Below are 24,739 nucleotides of genomic sequence, written 5' to 3'. Positions count from 1 at the left end.
AAAGGAGCTCCACAGGGTTCTGTGCTCGGGCCTTGTTCATCTTACTAAATATCTCCTGCAGTCATCGCTCCGTCAGCGTGTACATTAAACAAACATGTGATCAATATCGCTGAAATTAGAAACGCCCCGTCTCACACTACTGCTGAACAAAGAAACTACGTGTGTGCTACTTATACAGATTAGTTACATTTCATGCAAAGCCGGTCTAACTCACTACCCTCACACTCAGAGGTCATTTCTGTGGGGCTGCGACTCCCTCGTAGGTCACAGACTCTTTAAAGTTGTGATTTATTAAAGTCAGCTCTGGATTTACTTTCTCGACTGAAAACATCACGACACCGTACTTTATCAACACACCTGCACAGGCGAAGCAGGGACGGACTGGTCCTCTACAAACAGGTGGGGACTCTTATTTTGACGGGGTAAGCGTCGTGGATGCAGGAAGCTGCTGGAGCTGCAGAGGGTTAATGCAGCAGAGACATCCATCCTGCTCGGCTGCTGCAGCCACACCACCGCATTACATTAGACTGTTCATCAACCCAGTGTGTGTGTGTGTGTGTGTGTGTGTGTGTGTGTGTGTGTGTGTTGCAGAGACCATTTCCAGAGGAGCCTCATAAATAATTGAAAGGTCTGCTGACTCTCTCTCTCTCTCTCTCTCTGTCTACATGACGATACACTTTTAGGTTAAGCTCGCTCGCTCCTCTCTCTCTATGACACATGCCGTCTCTCGCCCCTTCACACCGTCTCCATGGCGATACTCTTAAAGGACCATGCCACGTTTTCTTTGCACGCTGTCCCGTTTGCTGACGCAGCGGTGACATCAGGCTCTGTGGTAATAAAACAGCAGGTCTGCTGATTACTTCCAGCCGTCAGTGAGCGTTTCTGTCTTTTTTCCAAAAAAAAGCTTTTTCCCAGCTCAAGGTCACAGCTGCAGACAAACAGAAGCATCAAGTCCTCTCCTTAAAGGCTGCAATCATTCAGTGTTTGTATGTATGCTTAACAAAAATCAGTTACTGATCAAAAAACAAGCAATCATGCCAACATCACAGCACTGTAGCTAAACTAACCATTTATCTTCATCACTGCTGCTGAATAAAATATTATGACTCCAGCTCAGAACGTGCTGCATGTCCGACGCACTGCTGGTCCTATATCTGCTCCAGTGAAGCTGGATGTTCATATTAAACATGGACAAAGTTTTTAATAACGAGGTCAGAGGATAATCTCAGCTCTGAACACTCAGTTTCACGCAGGTTTTTCTATCTTTGATGTGTATGATGTCATAGAGAGTCAATATCCCTAATATGGTTGTCTCAGGCACAGAAGCCCCGCCCACTTTCCTTTCTCGGCAGCCGATCAGAAGTGAGTTGGTTAAAGGGCCAGGGGGACTAAACCAGCTTGTTTCAGGCAGTGGGTGAAGTGAGAGGCCCAGAATCAGACAAAGAAGGATCATTTTGAAATGTGACCCAAGTGCAGCCAAAGAATGAAAACAAGGAGCTGCAAACGAGCAGCAGATGATAAACTAAGATCCTGAATGAATAGTGAGTGTTAGCAGACTGTGGTCCTGTGTGCTCGTCTCCAGTCACAGAGTCTGTGATCACCATCATCCAGTCCTGCGCCTAAAAAAGCAGCTGCTTGCATATTTATGAGTTTGGAGGTTCTTTGATTATTTCTCTGAGCTATATATACATATATGTGTGTGTGTGTGTGTTTTTAAGAATATTTTTAGATACAAATATAGTTTTTATGTTCCATTTGGGTAAAAGAAAGGACAAATGATATAAAAATGGCTGGACATTAATCAAACCAATCACAGACAGGTTGTCATGGGTGGACATTAGGAGGTTAAATTCAGCCTGCTGGAGGTGAAACGACAGGTTTAAAGTGAGTCACACATGAGCTCGTCTGTCTTTGGGAGCAACTGGTCAAAAAGGCCGTGACACCAGATTGATGCTGAACCATCGATCTGCTCTGAAATCTAAACCAACATCCTCCTCCCGACGCCTTTACTACAGAAATGTGAGAGAGAACATCTGTGACACAGCCGAGAATCACAGCTGTCACACACGAAGAGCTGATGACGACCGAGTGGAAAATGATTCAGATCTCTGCGAGCCTGTCAGGACAGAGTGAGACGCACTAATGTGGGTTTGACATGTTCCCATATTTCATGGGGCACTCTTCTCCTCAGATGACGGACCTCCTGTTTCCTGTCGTCCAAACTGGATATTACAGATCATTTTATAGTGACAGGCTTTCTGCTTCTAATTCAGGTCCAGGTTGGGTTTGGTCACTCAGAGGAGTTCAGGCCGGTCTCAGGTGAAGGTCACTCGGTCCATCGTCAGGAACGTTCTGGTCTCAGCCTCGTGTTTTTATCCAGCAAACAGGACACAGAAGATCTGACCTGCTTCTGGAAGGACATGTTTTGTGGTGACAATGAACTCCTTACGGCCTCGAGGGCCGGTGTCCTGCAGGTTTTAGATCTCACCCTGGGTCAACACACCTGAATCACATGATTAGTTCATTACCAGGAATCTGGAGAACTTCAGGACATGTTGAGGAGGTCGTTTAGCCATTTAAATAAACCGTGTTGGATCAAGGACACGTCTAAACCCTGCAGGACAGCGGCCCTCGAGGCCTGGAGTTCGACACCTGTGCCTTACACCAAGACTGGAAATTACCAGATGACCTCCATTCGAAGGTCTGAGTCTTCGTGCATGATGTCAGATCAGCTTAAGCCAAAGGCTAAAGATTCAGATTGACAAACATCCAATAATACATCGTTTTCCTTTAAGTGCTTTTACTTTTCACCTAAACATAAAGTCCAAGGTTTGGCCCATCACGGAGAGCGTAGCTGAAACCCTGGATGGTTCTGTACATGACTTTAAGCTGTTCATATCCACCACGTCACTACGGTCCTGATCAAGACTAGGGTTAGGTTTCACTTTATTAACAAGCTAGAAGGTATTAAAAATCCTCACGGTTTCCTGTTATAGATGTCCAAGAACTGAAAACTCCGTCCAGGGTGGTAAGGAGCTGGAGGTCACTGCTTCATCAGTCATGCCCCGGATGGGACTGAGCCTCAGGCCTGAGCGTACCCTTCTCCTACCTCGACTGAGGGTTTTGTTGCCTCTGCTAAGCTGCTTAAATAAAATATCCTGCACTCAAAAAGGGAATTTTGCAACTTCTAAGTGTAACAGTGAAGGTTAGAGCTTGTGTAAGTATGATGTCTTCCATCTTCTTCCTGGCCTATTCTTTTCCTGGCACTAAAGTAATAACCAAGCCAAACCATACTTGGTTTGTAGGCAGTTTCGGCTTTACCTATTGGAAACACCCATTTCACTCAGAAACCTGGAGCCTTTAAACAGAGAGCCACTCCAGACGTCCTGAACAGGAGAAACTGGGATAAAAACACCTTAAATAATATTAAATGAGCAAAGTGCTACAACACAAACTGCCCAAAGACTCTAACTCAATACCAAGACCAGATTCATCCAATCACCCAACCTTAGGAGGCGTAAAGGGTTTCCAACTGTGTCTGAGTGTAGCTTTAGTGTGATGTGCAAAAGTTCCTGCACCAGTCTGATGTCATTATTTAACAGTGTGTGAAGTCATAACAACACACCAGCAGCAAGTCTGACAAACTGAACAATGTGGTCCCAACTCTTCCCATTTAGAATACAAAATTTTCAAAATAAAATGTCAATAAATAAGAAGAGCCAACCAATCACAGACAGCCAAGGTGAATATGTTTGCTTTACCTCCTCACAGAGGTAAAGACCTCTAAACACGAATGTTTTTACATTTCAGCTGCAGCTGTTTCAAAATGAGGTTTAAGTGACTTCCTGTTTGTGATTTCGCTTTTCCTCCCGATGCCCTTGGACTTCTGCTTCCATGTCCTGGCCTCTGCTCCTCGGGAGCTGCTTAAAGAGCGTGCATGATGCAGCGAGCGTGCAGTAATGTGAAGCTTTGGAAAAAGCTTTTGTAAAACGATCATAAACTCAGATGTTGTTGCTGTTCCACTTCCAGCTTCCTGTTTAAAACGGAGAGCCGAGCACTGCTGGGAATGATGGAGACGCACTGGCCATAAAACATCAGACAGGGAGGGGCTGGCGCACGCTGAGCTCAGCATCTCCTGCCTTTTATGTTCATCTCCCACACAGTGGAGGAGGGCGGCTCGTTTGTGAGAGGACTCAGCTGTACTTCAGGCCATCCAGGGCCGATCGTTCATCAATTTATTCAAAAAGATCCTTCTGCTTTCGTTCGTGTACGCGCGTTTCCTGGAACAGTTTAATCAACAGTCCATCAAAATCAAACCACATTTAAATATATTTCTGGTTATTTCATGGAGACTTAAACCTGCTGCAGTTCCTCTATCATCCACTAGAGGCCTGACTCCAACTGAGTCAGTTTCCATAGACTTCCATGTTAAAATGTAAAATGTCAAATTTCGTAGACGTTGTCCTGGACACGATGTTTCACGTGTCATTTCCTGCAGCAGCTGAACCATCGACAGCCTGCAAACTGAATGATTGCTGAGTGGGCTAGCATCTCCTGAACATTCACATTAGCTAATTTAAAAAGAACTCGTTTCCATCTCCCTGTTTCTACTCTCTGATTCTGCTAGGGTAGCTTTGCATGACTCATAGTCCAAAATAATCCTTCTTTATCTTATAATAGGGCTTGGTGGCAAATTTCTCCTGACTGGGTGCCCCTCGTAAACACGACATCTGACGTCAGTGTTTGAAACTCTGTCCATGTTTCAGCAGCAGAGAAACGACAGGAAGTAAGGAACAGGTCCACATCCTGCTGCTGCAACCTGAGAGGGAGCCGAGCGCTCGATCAGGGACTGAAACTGAGTGAAACAGCAGCTGGAAGTCACTGACTTTTGCAGCTTGATCCAGATAATGAGCTTAATGTCCTGCAGGAATCGACCCGCTGCAGGAAAGTGTCAGTGGGACTCGCTGGAGCTACAGAAGCAGCGAGATGATGGATGCCTCTTCACTCACGCACGATCTTACCCAGCAGACTAATTACCATGAAAACGCTGCAGCTGACAGATTCTGTCATCGCTGTTGACGCTGCTCGTTTTAACCGTGAACTCTCGGCGCCGGCCGGCTGTAGAGGAGCAGCTGCCGACGCTACCTGCAGGTGAAAGCTACGCCTGTTAGCACAGGAGCCCGATGGATGTGAGAAACTGGATCCAAAATGGAGGCAGCTGTGAAGCTGTGACAGGTGACGGAAACGAGGATTTTATTGATGCGATCTAAACGCTGCGTGTGTTACTGTGACAGCCAGTCAGAGCGTCTCCTCCAGCCGACCGCTCACTGAGCTCCAACTAGCCTGGAGGCAGGCGCTCGGCTCCGCCCCGCTTTTAAACACGCCCCCGCCCACAGGTGTCACTGTGAGACAGGTGCAAGGGGACAGCTGATGTGAAGACTTCTGACTGCATTCACAGCGATTCGTGAACTTTTACGTATCATTTAAAGGACAGAAAGAAATGACAAAGACTGTTTTTGTCTGTAAGCACCGTCTGTGGGAGGTGGGAGCTGCAGGGGGGGTAAAAAGGGACAACATCCACATCAAAGGGCTGCTGGAAAGGTTAACGCTCCTCCCACAGGGTCACCTGCAGAAACCTTAATGACTTTTACCTCCTGTGCACAGCTGTGTTCATTTCAACACTCGATCCAGGAGTCGAAGCTTTCGTGCATATTTCAGGATGTCGGCAGTTTGAGCTCTGCAGCTCTGCAGCGTGCTGGTTAATACGCCTTGAGATATTTTAACACATGAAACATCTGCACGGATCTGTGTCCGGTGTGTAAATGCTCTGTGACGTGAACGCGACGAAGGTTCCTCGTGGATCGTTCCGCTCTGCAGTGACGTGCCGGCTTGCCGTCGCTCTCCTCGGCCGGAGGAGGACTTTGAGTCTGAGCGACCAGGAAGACCGAGAGGACGCGCAGCTGAACGATACTGAAGACCGTCGCAGCGGCGAGCTGAGCAGACTGCCCGAAGGGAAACGAGCGAAGCGGCGATCACAAAGTATACCTGGAAACACATGTCTGTGTGTGAGAAACACCTGGCTGGAAGCACAGCAGTGATACCTGCAGGTGTGTAAAGGTGGGAACAGCGGACTACCAAACGCCATCACACCTGCTTAGTATGACGCTGAGGGGAAATCACTGCAGAGGCTGTTACACCAACATGAGCTGGGTCAATATTCAAGAATCCAATAAGTGAACAAAGTCATCAGTGATGGACTCAGAGCTGCTCTGAGTGTTTGAAAGGTGAGGCTGTGCATCTGCGTCCCCGGTGGTTTGACTGCAGCTCTCACCGGCTGGTAAATCATCACTTCCTGACACTCTAATTTCATTTTTCAGTAACGGGAGGGGAAGCTCCCGCCAAGCAGCCGCAACCTTTTCGATCGCTCCGACATGCCGAGTGTTTTTCCACAGGACTGCACATGAAGGTAAAGGGCAGAGTAATTCTACCCCCGCAGAGCGAGGACAGGAAGAGCCACCTCATCTCACTCGTGAAGCAGGAAAAATCAAGCCTGTTAGTGCAGAGACAGCAACTAGGACGCTGATTGTTGTTTTATATGAACACAGCATCTTAGTGTCTTTGTGAGGCATCATTTTTAGGAAACGTGAAATTCAGTTCTGACACAGGAAGTGAGAATCATCGGCTTCAAACATGGCGAGCCTGCAACAGGAGTCCAGCCAGCAACAACACAAAGATGTACAGGTACACAGAGACACTGATACTGGCAGTGTTTGTGTGAAAACACAACCTGAAATCGACAAGAAACACTCCCGTGTGTGTGTGTGTGTGTGTGTGTGTGTCCACAGAGTCTCTCAGGTTTCTGTTCTGGGCAGCAGGTCACTGAATCATCCTGAATCGTGTGGATCTGATCCCAGAATCAATACAACGCACTGATCTGTGTGCTGTAAACAAACACGCCCTTTAGGCCACGCCCCTTTAGGCCACGCCACCTGACAGTCCTAAAACAGCAGGCCCAAAGCAAATCATCGCACCTTGAAGCTTCTCTACAGAAACTAACCTCGCCAAAATAAAAGTCCCTGGTCTACATGTTTGTATTTCTGGTTGAAAACGTGCTCTTTCTTTGATGTGTGCTTGCAGTAGGCCACGCCCCCACACTGGACGGCTTTATATTTGACACATTTACAGAATCAGTATGAGGTTTTTGTGGACGTTTATTTTTAGAGCACTTCCACTGCTTCATGACGAGGAAGTGACACGACACCAGAGTCCTCCTGTAGGCTTACAACCCTGAAGCCTCAGTCCTGCTACCTGTCCAATTCAATTCAATTCAATTCAATTCAACTTTATTTATATAGCGCCAAATCACAACAATAGTCGCCTCAAGGCGCTTCATAGATACAGAGAAAAACCCAACAATCATATGACCCCCTATGAGCAGCACTTTGGCGACAGTGGGGAGGAAAAACTCCCTTTTAACAGGAAGAAACCTCCAGCAGAACCAGGCTCAGGGAGGGGCGGGGCCATCTGCTGTGATTGGTTGGGGTGAGAGAAGGAAGACAGGATAAAGACATGCTGTGGAAGAGAGCTGTTTCCCTCACAAACACTCCCAGCAGACAGCTGTCGGGTGTCTTCCTGTTAAAAGGGAGTTCTTCCTTCCCACTCTCTCCAACTGCTGCTCATAGCGGACTTTCTGGTTGCTGCAGTTACATCTATAGCATCAAAGCTCTCTATGATATAAACCAGCTGTCATGTGACCGTGACTGTTGGAGCAGCTCTCACTGCTTCAGCATGCAGAGCTTTGAAAGTGAGATTTTTAAAAAGCACACTAAGGAGAATAAATGCATTTCTGCTTTTTAAAGGATAATCGTGGTTCATTCTACCAGCACGGCCTCGCTGGCACAGAGAGGATTTCTCAGATAATTCCCCGTCGTTCAGGTGGGCTGAGAGCTGCACTGGCCTGCAGTCCTGCTGATAACACAGCGCGCTGATGCTGCGAGCTCTCCTGAACAGCAGAGAGCTGACTCACGACAGCTTTTAACTCTTTTCGGCTGACGGACGTTTCACTGACTTCAGCTCAGCTTTCACGTGTCTCTGAACCAGCTCGGACCACATCTGGAGGAGCTTTGACACTCGCTCCGGCCAGATGTTACAGAGGCTGCACTGCAGCAACACACTGCAGATTAGAGCTCTCTGTTCCCCATCAAAGAGAAAGACTGTCGGGCACCAAATGTTAACATAAAGGAGTCTGACTCATAAAGCAGTTAGCTCAAAGTTCAGCCTCGTTTATCTTTGGCGAGTACGGCGACGGAGCGCCTTCTGTTTTATGGCAGCAGGAAGCCGCCTGCGGTAAACCGGAGGCAGGATTGCTTTACACTTGTTTTATTGTGAATCTTCTTTTATGAGCCGACATCTGTCACAGACACGCTTTAATAAAAACATCAACTCTGAATTGGCTGCTCCTGCTGCCTGGTGTCCTCATAGCACCGACCACAGGACGGAGCTCGCTCTCATCCATGCTGGGAGACCCGGATGCTTCTGACTGCCGTGGCTTTCTCGTCCATTGTTAGGCAACATGTTGCTAGGCAACATGACGGCGTAATAATATCTGATATGGATAAGAACCTTCAGGAGACGAAGATTGCAGATGCTAAATGTTGCTGACGGTGTTGGAGGCGTTCTCAAAAAGACTGATTTGGTGCATCAGTGTGAGAGATCAGCCTTGATGCTGAGACTCTTCCTGAGCCACTTTAGCGCTTCGGCGTAACACGAGGCTCCTCTGTTAGACGAAGACGCTCGATGTTCCTCCTCAGATGTTGATCTTTCTGTTTTTTCCCTCTTGTTGGCTTTAGGGTTTGTGGTGGAGTTGTGGTCCCTGGCTCAGCTGCAGGAGAAGTGGAGATGATTGTACGGATGTACTGAGGTCAGAGGAGAGAGAAGTGTGTGCAGTCGGCTGGAAAGTTGGCCGGGAGAACATGTGAAATAGTGAAATCAATAAAAACTCCAAACTAAATGCAAAGACGATGCGTTGGATCGCAGTCCTTTGCAGAGCTGCTTCTCTCTGCAGCATCGTTGCTTCCTGCTCTTCAAACCTGCTGCTGTGCCGTCTGCGTAGCTAGCATGAGCCGCCGGTTTTAAAACATGCTAACATGCTAACATTAGCCGCTGTGCACTCGTTTTGTGTGTAAGAACAACACTGCAGACACATTAATGAGCATCTGCTCAACCTTTACATGAAAACATGACCAATAAATATTTCTAAGAATATTTTCATCCATCCGTTTATCTAACTCAGGGTCACAGTGGGGGTGGAGCCTATCCCAGCTGTCTGGGAGAGGCGGGGTACACCCTGGCCAGTCTGCCACAGAGCTAACGCATGAAGACAGACAATCATTCACACCTATGGCCTATTAACCTTACCCCACTAACTGCACGTGTGTGGATTGTGGGAGGAAGCCGGAGCAGCCAGCAAACACGGGGAGAACATGCAAACTCCACACAGACAGATCTGATGGTGGAGCCAAACTCAGGAGCCACCAACCATAAGATTACAAACTCTGGGAATTAGTATTTATTACTAAGATAAAGATTACCACATGCTGCTGTTATTCAGGCCACACAAGCACCTCCTTCCTCCTCTCAGTGCGAGTGCACGTCATGTTACCGCTCCTCACAGCGTGGAGCTCACAGAGGCCAAATAACACTATCAGCACCAACCCCTCCAACCTCCAAATGTGGACTTTTAAAGCAGAAAATATGACGGCACAGGTGAACAACATTTTAATTATGTCAAATATGATAAACATGTATGATCAGCTTTTTTGACAGAGTGGGTGCAGGAAAGCAGCTGGACTTATAACTGCAGGAAGTGCATTAACCCTGCTGATGCTGCAGCCTCTCCATGTGTGCAGAGACAGCATGAAAATCTGTGCGAAACTTCTGCCGTGCTGCTCGGGCAGGGGCTTAAAGCCGTGGAGCCCGTGCTCCCTCTGGTGTAACGGCTGAATGTTGGTGTTGATGGTCAGCTGTCACGTCTGCAGTCTGGAGACCTCAGCAATCAGACGTTTACCAGGATAAAGGAATGAAGCAATCGAAGCGTTACCAGCGTCCTCGTGTGCTCGGCTCACAGCAGTGACCTGATTTTACTGCAGCTGCCATAAATTGATTTTCATCAACAAGTTGGAGCAGGACACTTAAAATGAACCAGGCTCATCAAAAAGCTTCATACATGCAGCAGCTTACAGCTGAGCTAGCGTTGCTAATGTAACCGTGGTTACCGGAGGAAGCATTTCCACCACAGAAATGAGACGACACAAGGAAGCTGGACCTGTTTGTTAAAGCAGAGAAAAGTTTAAACTATGAGCAGAACCACCTTCAGCCACATCTGGATCTCAGCATCTTCACTGCCAGGATAAAAATGGCTCCTCTCAGATTCAGAGAGATTTTCTCTACATGCAGTTTTCATTTCTCCAAAACTTTAAATTACAGGTAATCTGTAAATACAAACAAACAAAACGCCTGGAAGATTTCAAGATGGATGCCGAGTGGTGACACGTGTTTCGAGCGTCTTCAGCTCGTCTGCACGGATCCATAAACCATAAGGAGGGAGGCGCCGAGTCTCCTCCAGTTCTGTTTCGTGGAGTTAAAAGCGAGCAGGAAGTTTATGTTTGAAGGTTTTTGACTCAAACTTGTTTTCTCTGCTCCTCGCCTCCGGCTGCTCCGCTCCTCGCTGCTGCTCTGCTCCTCGCCTCCAGCTGCTCCACTCCGTGTGCGAGGAGGTGCACTCGCAGCGAGACCGAGCGCGAGGCCTTAATTAAGAGCAGTGAATTAGGAGGAAATGATTAAAATATCCCAAATGAATGTTCTTGTTTTCTTTTTGTTTCACCGAGGTCCTGTTCTTACTGCTTATTTTAATAATAAATTGAGTAGATGTATATTCTCAGATGAATTTAGTTTGAGTCTGACGTCGCACACAAAGAAGCGTGTCGTCACACGCTGAGATCAGAGCTGGGTCGCTGTAATGGTGACCTGGGATTCACGAGTGTTCCTTTGATGTCTGGGGAGAACTTTTGGATCTGCGTCTCTGAGGCTTGTTTCTGGGCCGGTGTCCACGGCAATGTTGTGTGACTGGAATTAACCATATTTTAAGTTGTGTTGCCGTGGAGCCCGGGACGGCGAAGCATCACTGCACCAACAGCAGCCCAGTCGCTCCACGTCCGTCAGTCCTCCTGCCACCCGTCATCCATCTGTCTGCATCAGTCAGCATCACCACTCTCACCTGTCTGCCTGTCTCTGTGTGTTTGCTGCATCAGGCTTCTGTCACACACACACACACACACACACTGCACCCCATCCCATAATAACCACACCTAAAAAGCTCCAGTGCAGCTGCATTCAGCAGGATACCGCAGTACACTTTTACCCAACATGCATCAGTCCCCTCCACCCATCCACCCGTACATCCATCCATCCATTCGGGTCCCCTTCATCCTGTCTCCACCCTTCCATCCACCTCCCTCTGCGGGAAAAAGCACCAACTTCCTCTCATCCACCCTCACAGGATGAGGGAAACTTCCATCCATCCATGCAGCGTTTCATCCACCCATCCCTCCGTCCTACCTGGGGGTGCCTTCTCTTTAACCAGCTCCATGTCCGAGGCGAGGTGCTCCCCTAGCCTGCGTCCCTTGCTTCCTTCCTTGCTTCCTTCCTTCTTTCCTTAATCAGCTGTTATCAACAAGCGTCGAGTCTCGGATGATGCGATCACCGATGAACCGCTGATGGGTGGGTGGTACCGGGAAGCTGGAGGGAGGCACCGCGGGATCTGCTCTCAGATCCTCCGCAGCTGCTTCTTCGCCGTTTTTTTTTCTTCCTGCGGGCGTCGAGGCTCGTGCGTTCACCTGAGCTGTGTCCGCGCGCCGCTCTCTCTCTCTCTCTCTCTGTGCTGCTGCAGCTCGAGGCAGGAGAGCACAGGAGTGACGTCACTGTTAAGGTGACACGATGGTGGTGCTGATGGTGTGAGGAGGAAACGTGATGAAGGAACTTTTAGGGAACGGGGTCTTGCCCATCCCGCCGCAGGGCATCATGGGAGGAGAAGGAGTAGAACCCGCGACCTCCGTGCACAAAAGAAACATGCAAAACTCGGGGCCCATCGCGCATGCACACTGCTTGTCCCGTCAGTGTTGCACGGGGAGCTGCGTGAAGGGTCTCCTGCGCTGCTCGTTTTGATTTATTTAAACACTAAAACATCACAATACGTCATCATCTCGAGCCAAAAGCAGACCCAGTCATGTTCAGGTGGGACCCTCGCAGCCGCAGGTGCCTCCAGTCCACCTTAAATGCTTCTACTCACGCCGACTCCTTAAGATTTAGCTACATGTGATCACATTTCCCCCAAACCAGTCAAAACCAGTCTCTCAGATTGTTGCTCCTCCCCCTGCCTGCTTCTGTCAGACGTTTGTTCCTATTAAAAGGGAGTTTTGCTTCCCCACGGTCACCAAGTGCATGCTTATAGGGCGTGGTTTGATTGTGGGGTCTTTCCCTTAGAACAGACCTTCCCAAAGTGTGGGGCCCGTGAGGGGGGGAGAAAAAAACAAAACGTTTGGACACTGCTAGCACAGGGCGCCCACAGAAACGCAAAGCAGGAGATGAAGCGTCGCTGAATATGTTTCCAAACCAACTTCATTCTAAGCCAAAGACTAGAAAATATGGTGAAGCATGTCTGCCCTTTGGCTTCACCTGCACAGGTGCAGAGGTAGGTCTCCCTGCAGGATTGGTTTTTCCTGCGTCGGGAGCAGCGCTGGGCTGTTTAAATCACAGACAAACAGGATCCCACAGTTTATGTTTTTAAATCAAAATCAAATCAAAATGTATTTATATAGCACATATTAAAACAACAGTGTTGACCATAGTGCTTCACAGTCAGTAAAAGAATGAGACAGTTAAAACAAACAATAGGTAACAACACAACAAGCTAGACCAGCCAACTAGACAGAATCAAAAGCCAAAGTAAAAAAATTAGTTTTAAGGCGTGATTTAAAAGACTGGATCGACTCGGCAGTACGAACATGAGCAGGGAGGTTATTCCAGAGTCTGGGTGCCACGGTTGCAAAGGCCCGGTCACCTCTCGACTTCATTTTTTAAACCCATTTTGCACAGAAAAGCATTTTTTGAAAAATGTATTGACAGCAATGTTGAATATTATTACACATACAGTAAAATAATGACAGCGTGACGCCTCTGCCTTTGTAAACAGAGGGACAGTAACTGCGTGTAAAACCTGCAGACAGTCAGATTAACAGTATTTTGTCTCTATCTGCATTCTGCAGTTCATCTCATGTAAACAATAACGTGGCCACAGCGTGACGTGAATAAAGGCACATACCTTTGATGTTGTGATGAACTCTGTGTTCCTCGTCCACACGTAAACGCAAAAAAGGAGTTTTAAAAAATCTCAGTTTTTGGTGATTCGAAACGTCGTTTATGTGGACGAAACAGCTGCGTGTTCACAAACACCCGTGTAGGTGTGGACGTAAAAGAGTTAGTAGTTTACTTTATTACTACCTGTAATTTATTGCAGATTACTTGTATTTGTTTAATTGTTTACTAAATGTTTGAGGTGTGAAAGAAACCGCAATGGAGCAAAATATGGGTGTGGTTGGAGGATGTGGCTATGCGTGTGCACGTGCACGCACGAGAAAGGGGGGGTAGGGCAAACATTTTTCTTGTAAAACAAAGGGGGGCCCAGCAAAAAAAGTTTGGGACCCGCTGCCTTAGAGTATGAAGAAGACTGTTGTTGTGATTTGGTGCTATAAGCTGCACTGAATCGGAAAGAGAGTCTGTGGAATGAAGGCCACAGTTCTGTGATTGATGAAGCTCGTATGAGTTCCTGAGTCTGTGGGTAGCTGAGGTTTGTGATGAATCTCAGTACTCTGTCATAGATGCTGTGTAAGCATCGTGCATATAAATAACATCACCATAACCCAGCAGTGACATGAAGCAGGAACAGCATGCTAGCCCCAAAGGACAGACAGGACGGGACTCTGAGGTAGAAACCCAGTTTTAGGAAGCAGCTAAACACAAATAAAGCTTCACAAATCTGCTCATTAATCAGAGAAAGCCACAGTTCAGAACCTGCCTGAGGATCCATGCATACTGTTAGACTACATCCATGACACGCTGCAGAGAGGAGCTGCTGCTGGGTCAGTCTGCTGCTGTTAACAGCACCGCTGATTAAACAGGAATAAACTCAGCTCAAAGACGGCCTGGAGCCAACATCACAGCAGCATAGAAAGGCTGCCGTCGTACGAGTTCCCAAACTATCCTTTAGTTCCCATCAGAAGGACCGAACATCCTCGGTTTTCACAAAGAAGATGTATTTACAGGCAGCAGCCAGTTCAGCGAGACACATCAGGTTGTTTCAGCTGCAATTACTGTTGAAGAGAAGGTGAAAGATGAGTCACATTAAAAGCAGCACTCCTCCCCTGCAGACAGAAATCCACTCAGAGTGGGCTTTTTTTGGACTTTCTTACCTAACGTTAACACCGCCGTGGTTCAGGCTCTGAGAGGCTCACCTCCTGGGTCACTGGTGGTACTACGGTGGCAGTTTTGGCTGGAGGTTTGGAGTAAACATGTAAACATGTCTCCTCTAACAGCTGTTACTGTTAGCAGATAGACTGTATAAGAACGATGGCGTTAGCTACTATAGCTTGACTCACTGGTTTCTGAAGTACATGTGACCACGGTTGGACCGGAGGATGGAAGGCTATGTTATCAGCTAACGCCAGTTAGCTGTGTGTTAGCATCACACAGCACCATACCTGCCAATCAGAGCTCAGTGACATCCAAATATAATCAGAGAATTTCACCAAAGCTGGAGCTCAGACTACTTGGATACTCCTGTGTCACCATCCACCTGTCAGTCAAAGAGACCACACCCCTAATAATGCCATTTAACCCTTTAAAACCGGTCAGAGCAGCACGCTCCGTTTTGCGCAACTATTTTTAAATCCTTGTAGCACTGCAACCACGTGAGCTAGAGCAATAATTGTTTTTGCATATGAAACCTGAGGAGTTGTACTTACATCTTATGCCATCAGCTTGTCCTCGGTTACAGTTTCCTTCCACATATAGCTTTGCAAAAACTGCATAAAAAGCACTTGCAGCAACAAAAACATAATATTCCAGAAACACGCTTTGCCGATCTGATCAGCCGTTCATAACACTTCCTACGTCCATCAGCGCGAACTATCGCATGTCCGCCATGACCTGCCCGAAACCGGAAGTGATGCCATTTTTGCGGAAATGTAGTTTTTTACCATCAGGGCCTCATGAGCCTATACTGGTGTTTTTAAAAGTTATGTTTGACTTTATGACTTTCTGTGTCGTTTCTGGGATGCTTAGGACTCATATTGCACTGCTGGAAATAGTTTATTTTGATGCATATGCTGCTTTTTTGCAAATTTGCATTATAATATATATTTTCGTTTTTCCTGCAGTGTATAAAAATTGGTGTATTTCAAAAATAAAACTATGAAGACACTCAAAATAAATTTCCTGTGGTGGGAAACTATTTTGTGCAACTTTTTTGTATTTACAGTTTTGAGGGATAAGCCTCTTAAATTTCTCTAACTAGAAATATATGTTAAAAAACAAAAACGATTTTCAATTTTTTTGTAGTTTATTGCACTTTTTTGCAATTTCTGTAATTACTATGCACTTAATGCAGACATATTATTAAAATTTAGGCTGTAATGGTTGTATTGATGTATAGCAACTTGAAATGCTCCCAAAAATGGCTCCACAACATGTAAAAATATAATATAAGCTCTGGCGGACTTGGTTCTATGGTAGGTCTTAAAGGGTTAAACAGGTGAGCTATGAAAACATTGTTGTTAAGAAGGGGTTATTTATAGACCAGCACCAACGCCCTCCCACAGACTCAGCTGTGCGAGGTAAAGGTGCGCCGCTCAGGTGTAATGAGCTGTATGGGTTGTTTTTCCTTCTTATTATCAGGAGTATATTTAGCATTGCTGCATGTATGGAGGCAGTTTAAATTGCTAAAGCTTACCTGCACAGCTCAACAAATCTGTTGGACCAAAGTTGGAGTTAATGACATCAGCAGGTTAGGGCGGGGCCACCTGGAAGTAAATCACAGGTGATGTCAAGTCAAAGTAAGAGTGTGTAAAGTGACTGCTGTAAGTGAACATCGTGGAATCATCATTGTTTCACATCAGGTCCACAGAGAGTTAGCTCTCCGCTGATAAACTGCAGGACAGTTTCTGGGCTTAAAGCTGTTTTTAACAGATTTTAAATAAAGTTTTATTTTGTAGGCGTTGTGACACAGTCAGTCACATGACCCCACAGAGGTTTCAGGTTCCCCCCTCGCTGATCATCATTAAATAACTCGTGTTTTCTGTAAATCGGGGATTTTAGCGAGGCTGAGCATCAGCAGAAAAGCCTGCAGCGTGTTTACACGCTGTGGTTATATTTGGACAGTGATGGATAGTTTCCTCTTGGAACGGCGAGCGCTCTGCCAGAAAGAGCTGAGTGCGATCCAAACCCAGCAGGAGGCGCGATGGAGGGAGGAGAGCAGGTGGAGGAGACAGGTGCTGAGGCACCAGGAAGCAGGAGAGAAGAGAAAGGTTAGGAGGAAGCGAAATGAGGCGTTTGAGATGAGCTGTGCGGCGCCGGGCGGCTGAATGAAGCGGACGCAGACGAAGAGTCAGACAGGAGTTATTTTATCAAGTGCTATTTACAACAGTAGTTCCACATTACAGGAGATCAAGTCACTGTGTGCACAAACAGCCTCCGTTCACATGGCAGCTCCCTCCATCACACCCGCTCACACAGCGAGCTGCTTCCTCACTGCTCCCCCTGGTGGTCGAGAGAGGAAGCTGCTTAAAGGATGTAGTGAAGGAATCCACCAGCTCACCCTGTCTGAGGGTTAATGAGACCAAGTGTTTGAGTGGCTGATTGAAACCTTTAATGGTTTTTAAATGTGTCTGAGACCATGTGACCTATGATGTCATTTCAACATAAATACATTATTTTAACGGCCTGCAGCACCGACCATGTGCATGACGTCATATTCTCAGAAGACTGAGCATCTTTAATGTAGCGCACACGTTACCTTATGTGTGCCATCATCTGCAAACCAGACTGCATCTCCTTATAGCATGATTTTACTAAATCACCATTTCTACGCTCATTTTAAACTTTGGTCTGCAGGAAGGTTTTTTATCCAAACATGGGCACACGATAGCAGATGTTCATGTTGTGACCTGACAGCACTGGAAACTGATCACACACACATGCCGTGTGTAATAAACGTGACATGATGTGCAGACCTGAGGCTTCTTTCTGAAGGTCTTACTCAGGGATGTTCCCCAGGGTTCGATTCAACCTGAGCCCAATTCTGCAGCACGATGCGAGATCATGAACCTGCTCTCGTCCCACAGTGTTGGTGTTTGAATAAATGGAGCAAAGTCGATTAAGCTGGAGTACGCCAAGGCTCGATTATGGGGCCCCTGTTGTTTACAGATGTACTCCTCTCAGAGTATTATACGGCCTATTTGATCTATTTATTAATCGATCAAAACTGTATCATTAATATCTGTCGACAGGATTAAATTATGGACTTTCAGATATTCAATAAGATGTCAGATTCTTACTCATCTGATCTGTCCTCTGTCATTACGTAACTTTAGTTACTTGAATGCAGCAAAGCTTTTAGTGTTTTCAATTTGCTCCAAGAATTAGTTCTGAGAATTATGGTCCAACAAACTTTACTAATAAATAAACAGCTCCCTGTTTAACTTAAATCCATCCATCTTCATCCGCTTTATCCGAGGCCGGGTCGCGGGGGCAGCAGCCTAAGCAGAGAGGCCCAGACCTCCCTCTCCCCAGCCACCTCCTCCAGGTTATCCGGGGGAACACCAAGGCGTTCCCAGGCCAGCCGAGAGATATAATCTCTCCAGCGTGTCCTGGGTCTGCCCCGGGGCCTCCTCCTGGTGGGACATGCTTGGAACACCTCACCCAGGAGGCGCCCAGGTTCCATGTCCCTATTGCCAGTCTTGGCAGCCGGGGGTCAGTCCGCCAGGGCCTCCGCTCCTGGCCGCCACCCGGCACACAATGCACCCGACCCCTATGGCGCCTCCTGCGGGTGGTGGGCCTGCGGGAGGATGGGCCCATGTCTCCTCTTCGGGCTGTGCCCGGCCGGGCCCCATGGACTAAGGCCCGGCCACTAGACGCTCGCCCTCGGGCACCCTCCCCGGGCCTGGCTCCAGGGCGGGGCCCCGGTAACCCTATCCCGGGCAGGGTAAACTGTTCCCTCGATATTCTTTTCATAAGGGTCTTCTGAATCGCTCTTTGTCTGGTCCCTCACCCAGGACCAATTTGCCATGGGAGACCCTACCAGGGGGCAAAAGCCCCCAGGCAACATAGCCCCTGGGATCCCTGGGACACACAAACCCCTCCACCACGATAAGGTTACGATTCACGGAGGAACTTAAATGTCAACCACAAATCCAGTAGCAGCTTTGATGTTTGATCCTCCCGTCTTTATTCTGGTCTCTAACTGTAGTATCATTAAGATAAATAAATCTGTGCAATGCAAATGTTGTAAAACAAATCACATGAGCTAATGAGTCAACTGAAGTGGCAGAACCCAGGGTTCGATCGTGAGGCCTTGTTGACCAAATCGTGAATTTTCTTGTTGTTCCCTAAAACTGCAGACAGAGTGGTGCCGCCAAAGATTAATTTCTGGAGTGTTTTTCTTCTCAGCCACTCTTCAACAGAATCGATCAGCCTGATTTACTCTGTGGAGTCGAGAGTTTACAGGGTTTGATGCTCATATTCTGCAGTTTAATTTACTTTGCTGACGACACCGAGACGTCAGTTAACTTATTAAGAACTGAAGTTGATACAGAACTTCATTAACTGTTTTTCCATGAAATGTAAACTAAGGTTTAATTTTATTGAGAACTTTAGATGTAAATTTGAGACTCACTGAGGACGTAGAGAGAAATTCAGCTTTATAGTGACTCTACTGTACAGTGAAATCCAGCGAAGAACCTTCACAGATGGGGAGGAGCTGCCATCTGAAGGGACACACCCACCCATGTCTACGTTGCATAAAGAAATCCATCGTCATAACAAAGCAGAGCAGCGAGGTACAGAAAAATAAAAACTCACAGTCAAAAGGTTCTCAACAAATAGAGAAAGCAGTAAGGTCAAAAGTCACGGAGCTCAGAAGAACACAGATTACATTTCCACCGAGCAGGAGAGCGTGGTGCGGCACTTTGATGGTGTGAAGAACCTCTGAGTGGGAGTGTCAGTGCGGGTCTGTGGGGTCGGCAGAGCAGCGTACCATTCAGCTTTAACTTACTTCAGTGTCTTAATGCTACATGACATATATGTGCGTTTGTATAAGTGTGTACTGTGTTCACTAATTGCACTTGAGGATGAGGATATGGAGATCACATCGTCTGCAGATGTCTGCAGATTCTTTTTCTGGTTTTTTGCATTTTCCTGGAAATGTTTCAGACTTTGACAAAACAAACAAACCTGGGACGACTCGCCTTCAGCACAACCGGCTCAAACACGTCAGCGCAGTCGCATCCTGAAGGCGGCAGATGTCACCGATGCTCCTTTATGTCAGGAGATCAGAAATATCTGCTTTAGTGTTTTTAAGCTGCTCGCATTAGTGCTGACTGCAGTCGCGCTTCAGCTGTCCAATCAGAGCTGAGCACAGGTTCTGACTCGGTAATCAATATTTAGGTTTCACTGAAGCTGAAGCACATTTTTCTTTTCCTTGTATATAAACATGACACATAGGGATGGGTACCGGTGTCCGGTGCCATGATGGCATAAACGGTAGTAACCAGACCGAAAAGCAGCGCACATTTCGGTGCTTTATTTTTCCTGAGCTGTGATACACTTTAGATTCTAGCCAATCATTTTACGTTTCCGAGGATAGTAGGCGGGTCCAGGTACGTACGTTCTTTTAGAGCAGAGCTACAGATTAAAAATGCCCAAGGTGAAGCGGTCAAAGTCTGGCTGTACTTCACAGCAAAAGATGCAAACTCAGCAGCTGCAACAAGTGCTTTAAGCTGATACTGTGATGCTGTCAAAGGAGGTAACACCTCAAATCTGATGAAACACCTGGCGACGCATAGCGTTTTTTTTAAAAGCCGAGAAATGCGCCGTATTTGATAGCTTGCTGCGAGACCTCACACCGAGCACATCTACTGCAGGTGTGGTGCCTGTTATCGACCCGGAGTTAGCAACATCCCCCAAGAACCCGAAGAGGAGAGTCCTGGCCCCTAGCCCTGCCAGTGTAGCAGAAATGATGAGGATGATGATGCAGCAGCAGCCGTTCTTCTCTGCGTGAGTAGCTTCATGTTGTTCGTGTGTAATTTACGTTGTGTAGGCTAACCACGTTATTACATTAATGCATGTAAGGTGAACTAGCAAACACCATCATAGCTACATGCGGCTGTCTTCTTGTTTGATGGCAGATACTCCCTTCACCCTGGACAAAAAGGCTAAAATGACCAAAGAAAAAGTGGAAAACAGTTAAACATGAGAGGTTTTTGGACAAAGTTTGTGTTTTTTCCATTGTTTAAGCTGCTTCCAGCCAAGAATGATACCATATATGCCCCATAGCTGCAGAAAAGGCTAACATTGTTATCTTTTTACAAAAAAACAGCTGAACATGAGAGGTTTTTGGACCAATTTTGTGTTCTCCATTCTTTAAGCACCGGTTTGAGCACCGTTTAAGCACCGGCACCGTTTTAAAAGTACCGGTTTGGCACCGGTATCGGATAAAACCTAAACGATACCCATCCCTAATGACACCACAGTGTCTGATGGTCATGTGGCTAAATCTGTGATGATTTGTTCCCCTCAAAAACACCCTTGATGACATCACAGCACCATCTCATTAGACATGTCCCACCGCCGAGCTGCCTGAGCTCCAAACTGAGGCTCACCACATAATCGGTGGTTTCTGGAGCGTTCGCTTACTGCACAGTAACTGTGCCAGAAACCAGCCTGGAGCTCCATCAGACCAAACCTCCACCTACAGTTGGAGTGTAAAAAGTCCCAATCGGGATTTGGTCCCAATGTTTTGCGAGCGATCTGAAAGGCTGACGATCACGTGGCGAGCCGGCGGCGCTGAAGGGGAGTCGAACCCTCGACATCCAAACACTAAGAAGCAGCTGCGGAATAAACATCAGTCGGGTTAGAAATAATAAACTAAGTTACAGTGAAGCTTATTAAATAGTGATCAAAACAAACAAGATGGAGAAAGAGGAAGTGGCGAGCGAGGCCGGTGATATCGAGCCGGAAGTGACACGTTACTGACTGTGGTCGCCGTGCAGCAGATCAACCTGAGCAGTAAACGGAATCGCTGCTGCGAGCTTCAAGTCTCGCTCACGCGCACAGGCCCAAAACCCACCACGCCGCCATCACGAGCGACGCCATCCGTCTGGATCTGGACCCTGGAATGTCTGGAAGGATTCTGGACTACGCTCATCGAAACAAACTGAAATGAGGAAAACTCGGAAAACATTGCAAACTACACGGGATCCAGGGCGTCTGCTGGCGAAGCAGAACGTGAGCCTGCGAGCGCGAACGAGAGGCAACACCAACCGGCTCCATCGGGGGAAGCTGCGTCTTTGGACCAATCACAATCGCTGCAGCTCTGCCGGTTAATGAGAACATCTACAGCGTGCACCGCGACCACCCGTCGGTAAAGTGTCACCATCAACTGACATGATATATCGTCATTCGACAGTGAGGAGGACACGGCGTCCGCCATCGAGAGGAAACACGGCGTGTTTGTTTTTTACATTCTGTGCAAAATCAGACGAAAAGTAGTCGAGAAACCATCGTCAGTCTGTTCCTCCTTCTGCCCGTCAGAGTTCAGTCACTTTGTTCCTATTTACAGTCTCTAAGACGTTAGTACCATCATCGTCGTCCCGCGGTGGGACTAAGACATTCCTCAGAGGGACAAAATCCACCTTCGTCCGAGCTCTGCTGCTTTTGCTCCTCAACGTGAGACTTCAGGCGTCCACAGCTCCTGAAAGCGTCCGCCGCCGATCAGCGAGCTCTGAAATGCTTTTGGGATAAAATCGCGCTCGACGCCGAGCTGCTGCAAAAACGAGTCATTAGATATTTTGAGTAACTTGCTCATGACTATGAAAACCTCGTACTCGTGTCATAATAATGTATAATGTGTATGTGTTAGTCCCCACAGGGAAATTGCTCCTCTGCATTTAACCCATTCACCCAGTGAAGCAGTGGGCAGCCACCAATGCAGCGCCCGGGGAGCAGTGTGTAGGGACGGTACCTTGCTCAGGGGTACCTCAGGGTAGCTGTTCAGTGGAGTCGAACCCCCGACCTTCCGATCATGGGGCCACCACTCTACCTACTGAGCTATCCCTGCCCTCATCGCAAGGAACGAGCGCGTGGAAGAGCAGCTGACGAGCCAAACGTTCGTTTCGTGCTCGCTTCAGTTTTTCTGCACTGATCAGCATTTAGACCGACCGTCAAGACTCCCGCAGTTCTCTGCTGGACAAATCCAGTCCTGCCTCATCACTGATCCATGCACGGATCCAAATATGAACGTGAGGATCTCTGAGCCTTAGTTGAGGCGTGTAACTTGGAGCTTCATCGTGCTGGAAAACCAACAGATTGTCACCGAATTCTTCCTAAATCGTTGGGAGAAATTCGTCTTTGAGGAGTTTTAGTTTGTCTGGTCTTTAAGGAGCAGCTGGAGTCCACAAACTGAAAAGCTCAGGATCAGATCTCCATCGATCAGAATTCGGCTGGTGTCCAACATGAGAACTGCAGAAGGCCTGAAGAACAGGGGTGGAAATGCTGAGTCTGTGCAGAAATAGGATTTATTTGTTTATGACACGCTTTGATTGTTCTTCACTTTATCACAGAAAAGTAAAAATGGCCACGCCAGCACCGAAATTCCCACATTCGTATCAAAGCAGCTGATTTTAGCCCGGCTCCTCGCTTTCACGTCGTTTCTGCCGTCAGCGCCAAATTTAAACGACGGCGAGTCCGGCGTGAGACACGCGTCACGATTTCAGGAGTCGGTGGACTCGTCTCATTTCCAGGATCCCTGATAATTATATTGAACTACAAACTACGAACACTGGAGCAGCAGAGCCGGCTGAAGGTGGACTTCCATCTCGTCCTTCATTTGTAAAACAACCTGCTGCTGTGCAGCTGTCTGTAAAAGGCATTCAGCAGGTAGAAACCACAGGGCACACAGTGAAAGAGGAGGAGGCGGGGACGGGAATAGAAAAATAAAAAATAAAAAATTGTGGCAGACACGACTAGACGATCACCTCACTTCACTCTGTGGCAGAGAAACATAAAAAATTAAAAAAACAAAGTTTCAGAGGAGGTGGGGGCAAGGCGAGGAGGAGAAAGGCTGAGAGGGAGGAGGAGGAGGTCAGTCTCAGAAGAACTTGTCATCGATGCGGAAGTGCGGCCGCGTGACGTCGTCCGGGTTGATGAAGACTGAGATGGATTTGCCCGGATTCTCCGTGACGAGCTGCTGAAGCTTCTTGGCCAGCCGGTCGTCGGGCTGGTTCTCTCCGCCGGCGTCGGACTGCGGCGATGGCAGGTTGTTGGTGCTGCCCCGCCACTGCAGTTCCACCGTCAGCCTGTTGGCGGCCTTGGCGTGCTCGATGGTGGTGCGCAGATGCTCGGCCGGGTCGGAGCGTACGGAGGAGAGTTTGCGGGCGTGCAGCATGGCCGTCTCGTCCGACAGGTGCTCCAGCATGTTGCACTGAGGGATGAAGTAGTTGGGGCACATCTTGTTGACGAGGCAGTGCTGCAGGTCGTCGATCAGGCCCAGGAGGAAGTGGGCGGAGAAGTCGTCTTGCGCCAGGTAGTTGGCGGGGAGGCGGTCGCAGGCCCACAGCATGATGCTGCGGAGGTGGTAGGGGCTGATGGCTTTGGGGCGGGACAAGAGCTTGATGATGATGGCTTTGCAGGCCTGGTACGCCTGCATCAGGCTGGACGAGATGCACTTCTTCAGCTGCACCTCGCTGCGGGCGAACGACAGACGCCACTCGTTCTCCTTGCGGCCTTTGTGGGAGCAGGCGGGGACGAGGTAGAAGCCGCTGATCACCTCCTCCTCGGTGATCTTCCCATCCCAGAAGTGATTCTCCATCAGCCAGCTCTGGGCGACAGCCGGCCACCCTTTAAACGACACCACGGGGACGATGTCGTAGAGCATCCGGCTGCTCCCGACGCCCAGGATGACGGAGATGATGGTGCCGTTCCGCTCCACCTTCTCCACCCTTGGCATTCCTCTCTGCGGCTTCTTCTGCACCTCCAGCAGCACCAGGGAGATGGACTGGTAGAACCAGTCAGCCACCAGCGTTGGGGAGAAGAAGTAGTTGGTGGTGCCGTTGATGTGGTCGACGATGGTGCAGCAGTCCTTCCACTTGTTGATGGTTCCTTCGTCGAAGAGGCGGAGGCTGAGCCAGGAGTGGCCCAGCGCCGAGTGTCTCATGTCCAGGGTCACCGGCTGGTTGCGGTCGTGGAGTTTGAGCGCAGGGACCAGCAGGGTGAAGTCCATGTCGTAGTCTGTGCCGCGGGCGTAGACGCTCAGCTCGTCCAGGTCCATGTCCACCACGCCCTCCCGAACGCCTCCTGACAGCAGGAGGTACTCGTTGGCCACCGGGAGCTTCTGGTCCAACTTCTGGACCATTCC

At 48.1% G+C, this 24,739-nt stretch overlaps 1 protein-coding gene across 1 annotated transcript in view; it reads right to left on the bottom strand.

Moving 5' to 3' along the window:
* Window positions 1–93: 93 nt before the first annotated feature.
* The window catches only part of LOC146502883 (nucleotidyltransferase MB21D2), a 29,207-nt gene continuing 4,561 nt past the window's right edge, over window positions 94–24,739 (bottom strand). The window contains exon 2 of the mRNA XM_085131619.1: window positions 94–24,738. Within this exon, the coding sequence (XP_084987745.1) occupies window positions 23,474–24,738 (1,265 nt within the window). The 3' untranslated portion in view covers window positions 94–23,473. The remainder of the gene's footprint in view (window position 24,739) is intronic.

This window comes from Neolamprologus multifasciatus, chromosome 14 (genome assembly GCF_963576455.1).
Source record: "Neolamprologus multifasciatus chromosome 14, fNeoMul1.2, whole genome shotgun sequence".
Classification (NCBI taxonomy): Eukaryota; Metazoa; Chordata; class Actinopteri; order Cichliformes; family Cichlidae; genus Neolamprologus; species Neolamprologus multifasciatus.
This window is presented reverse-complemented; position numbering and strand designations above follow the sequence as displayed.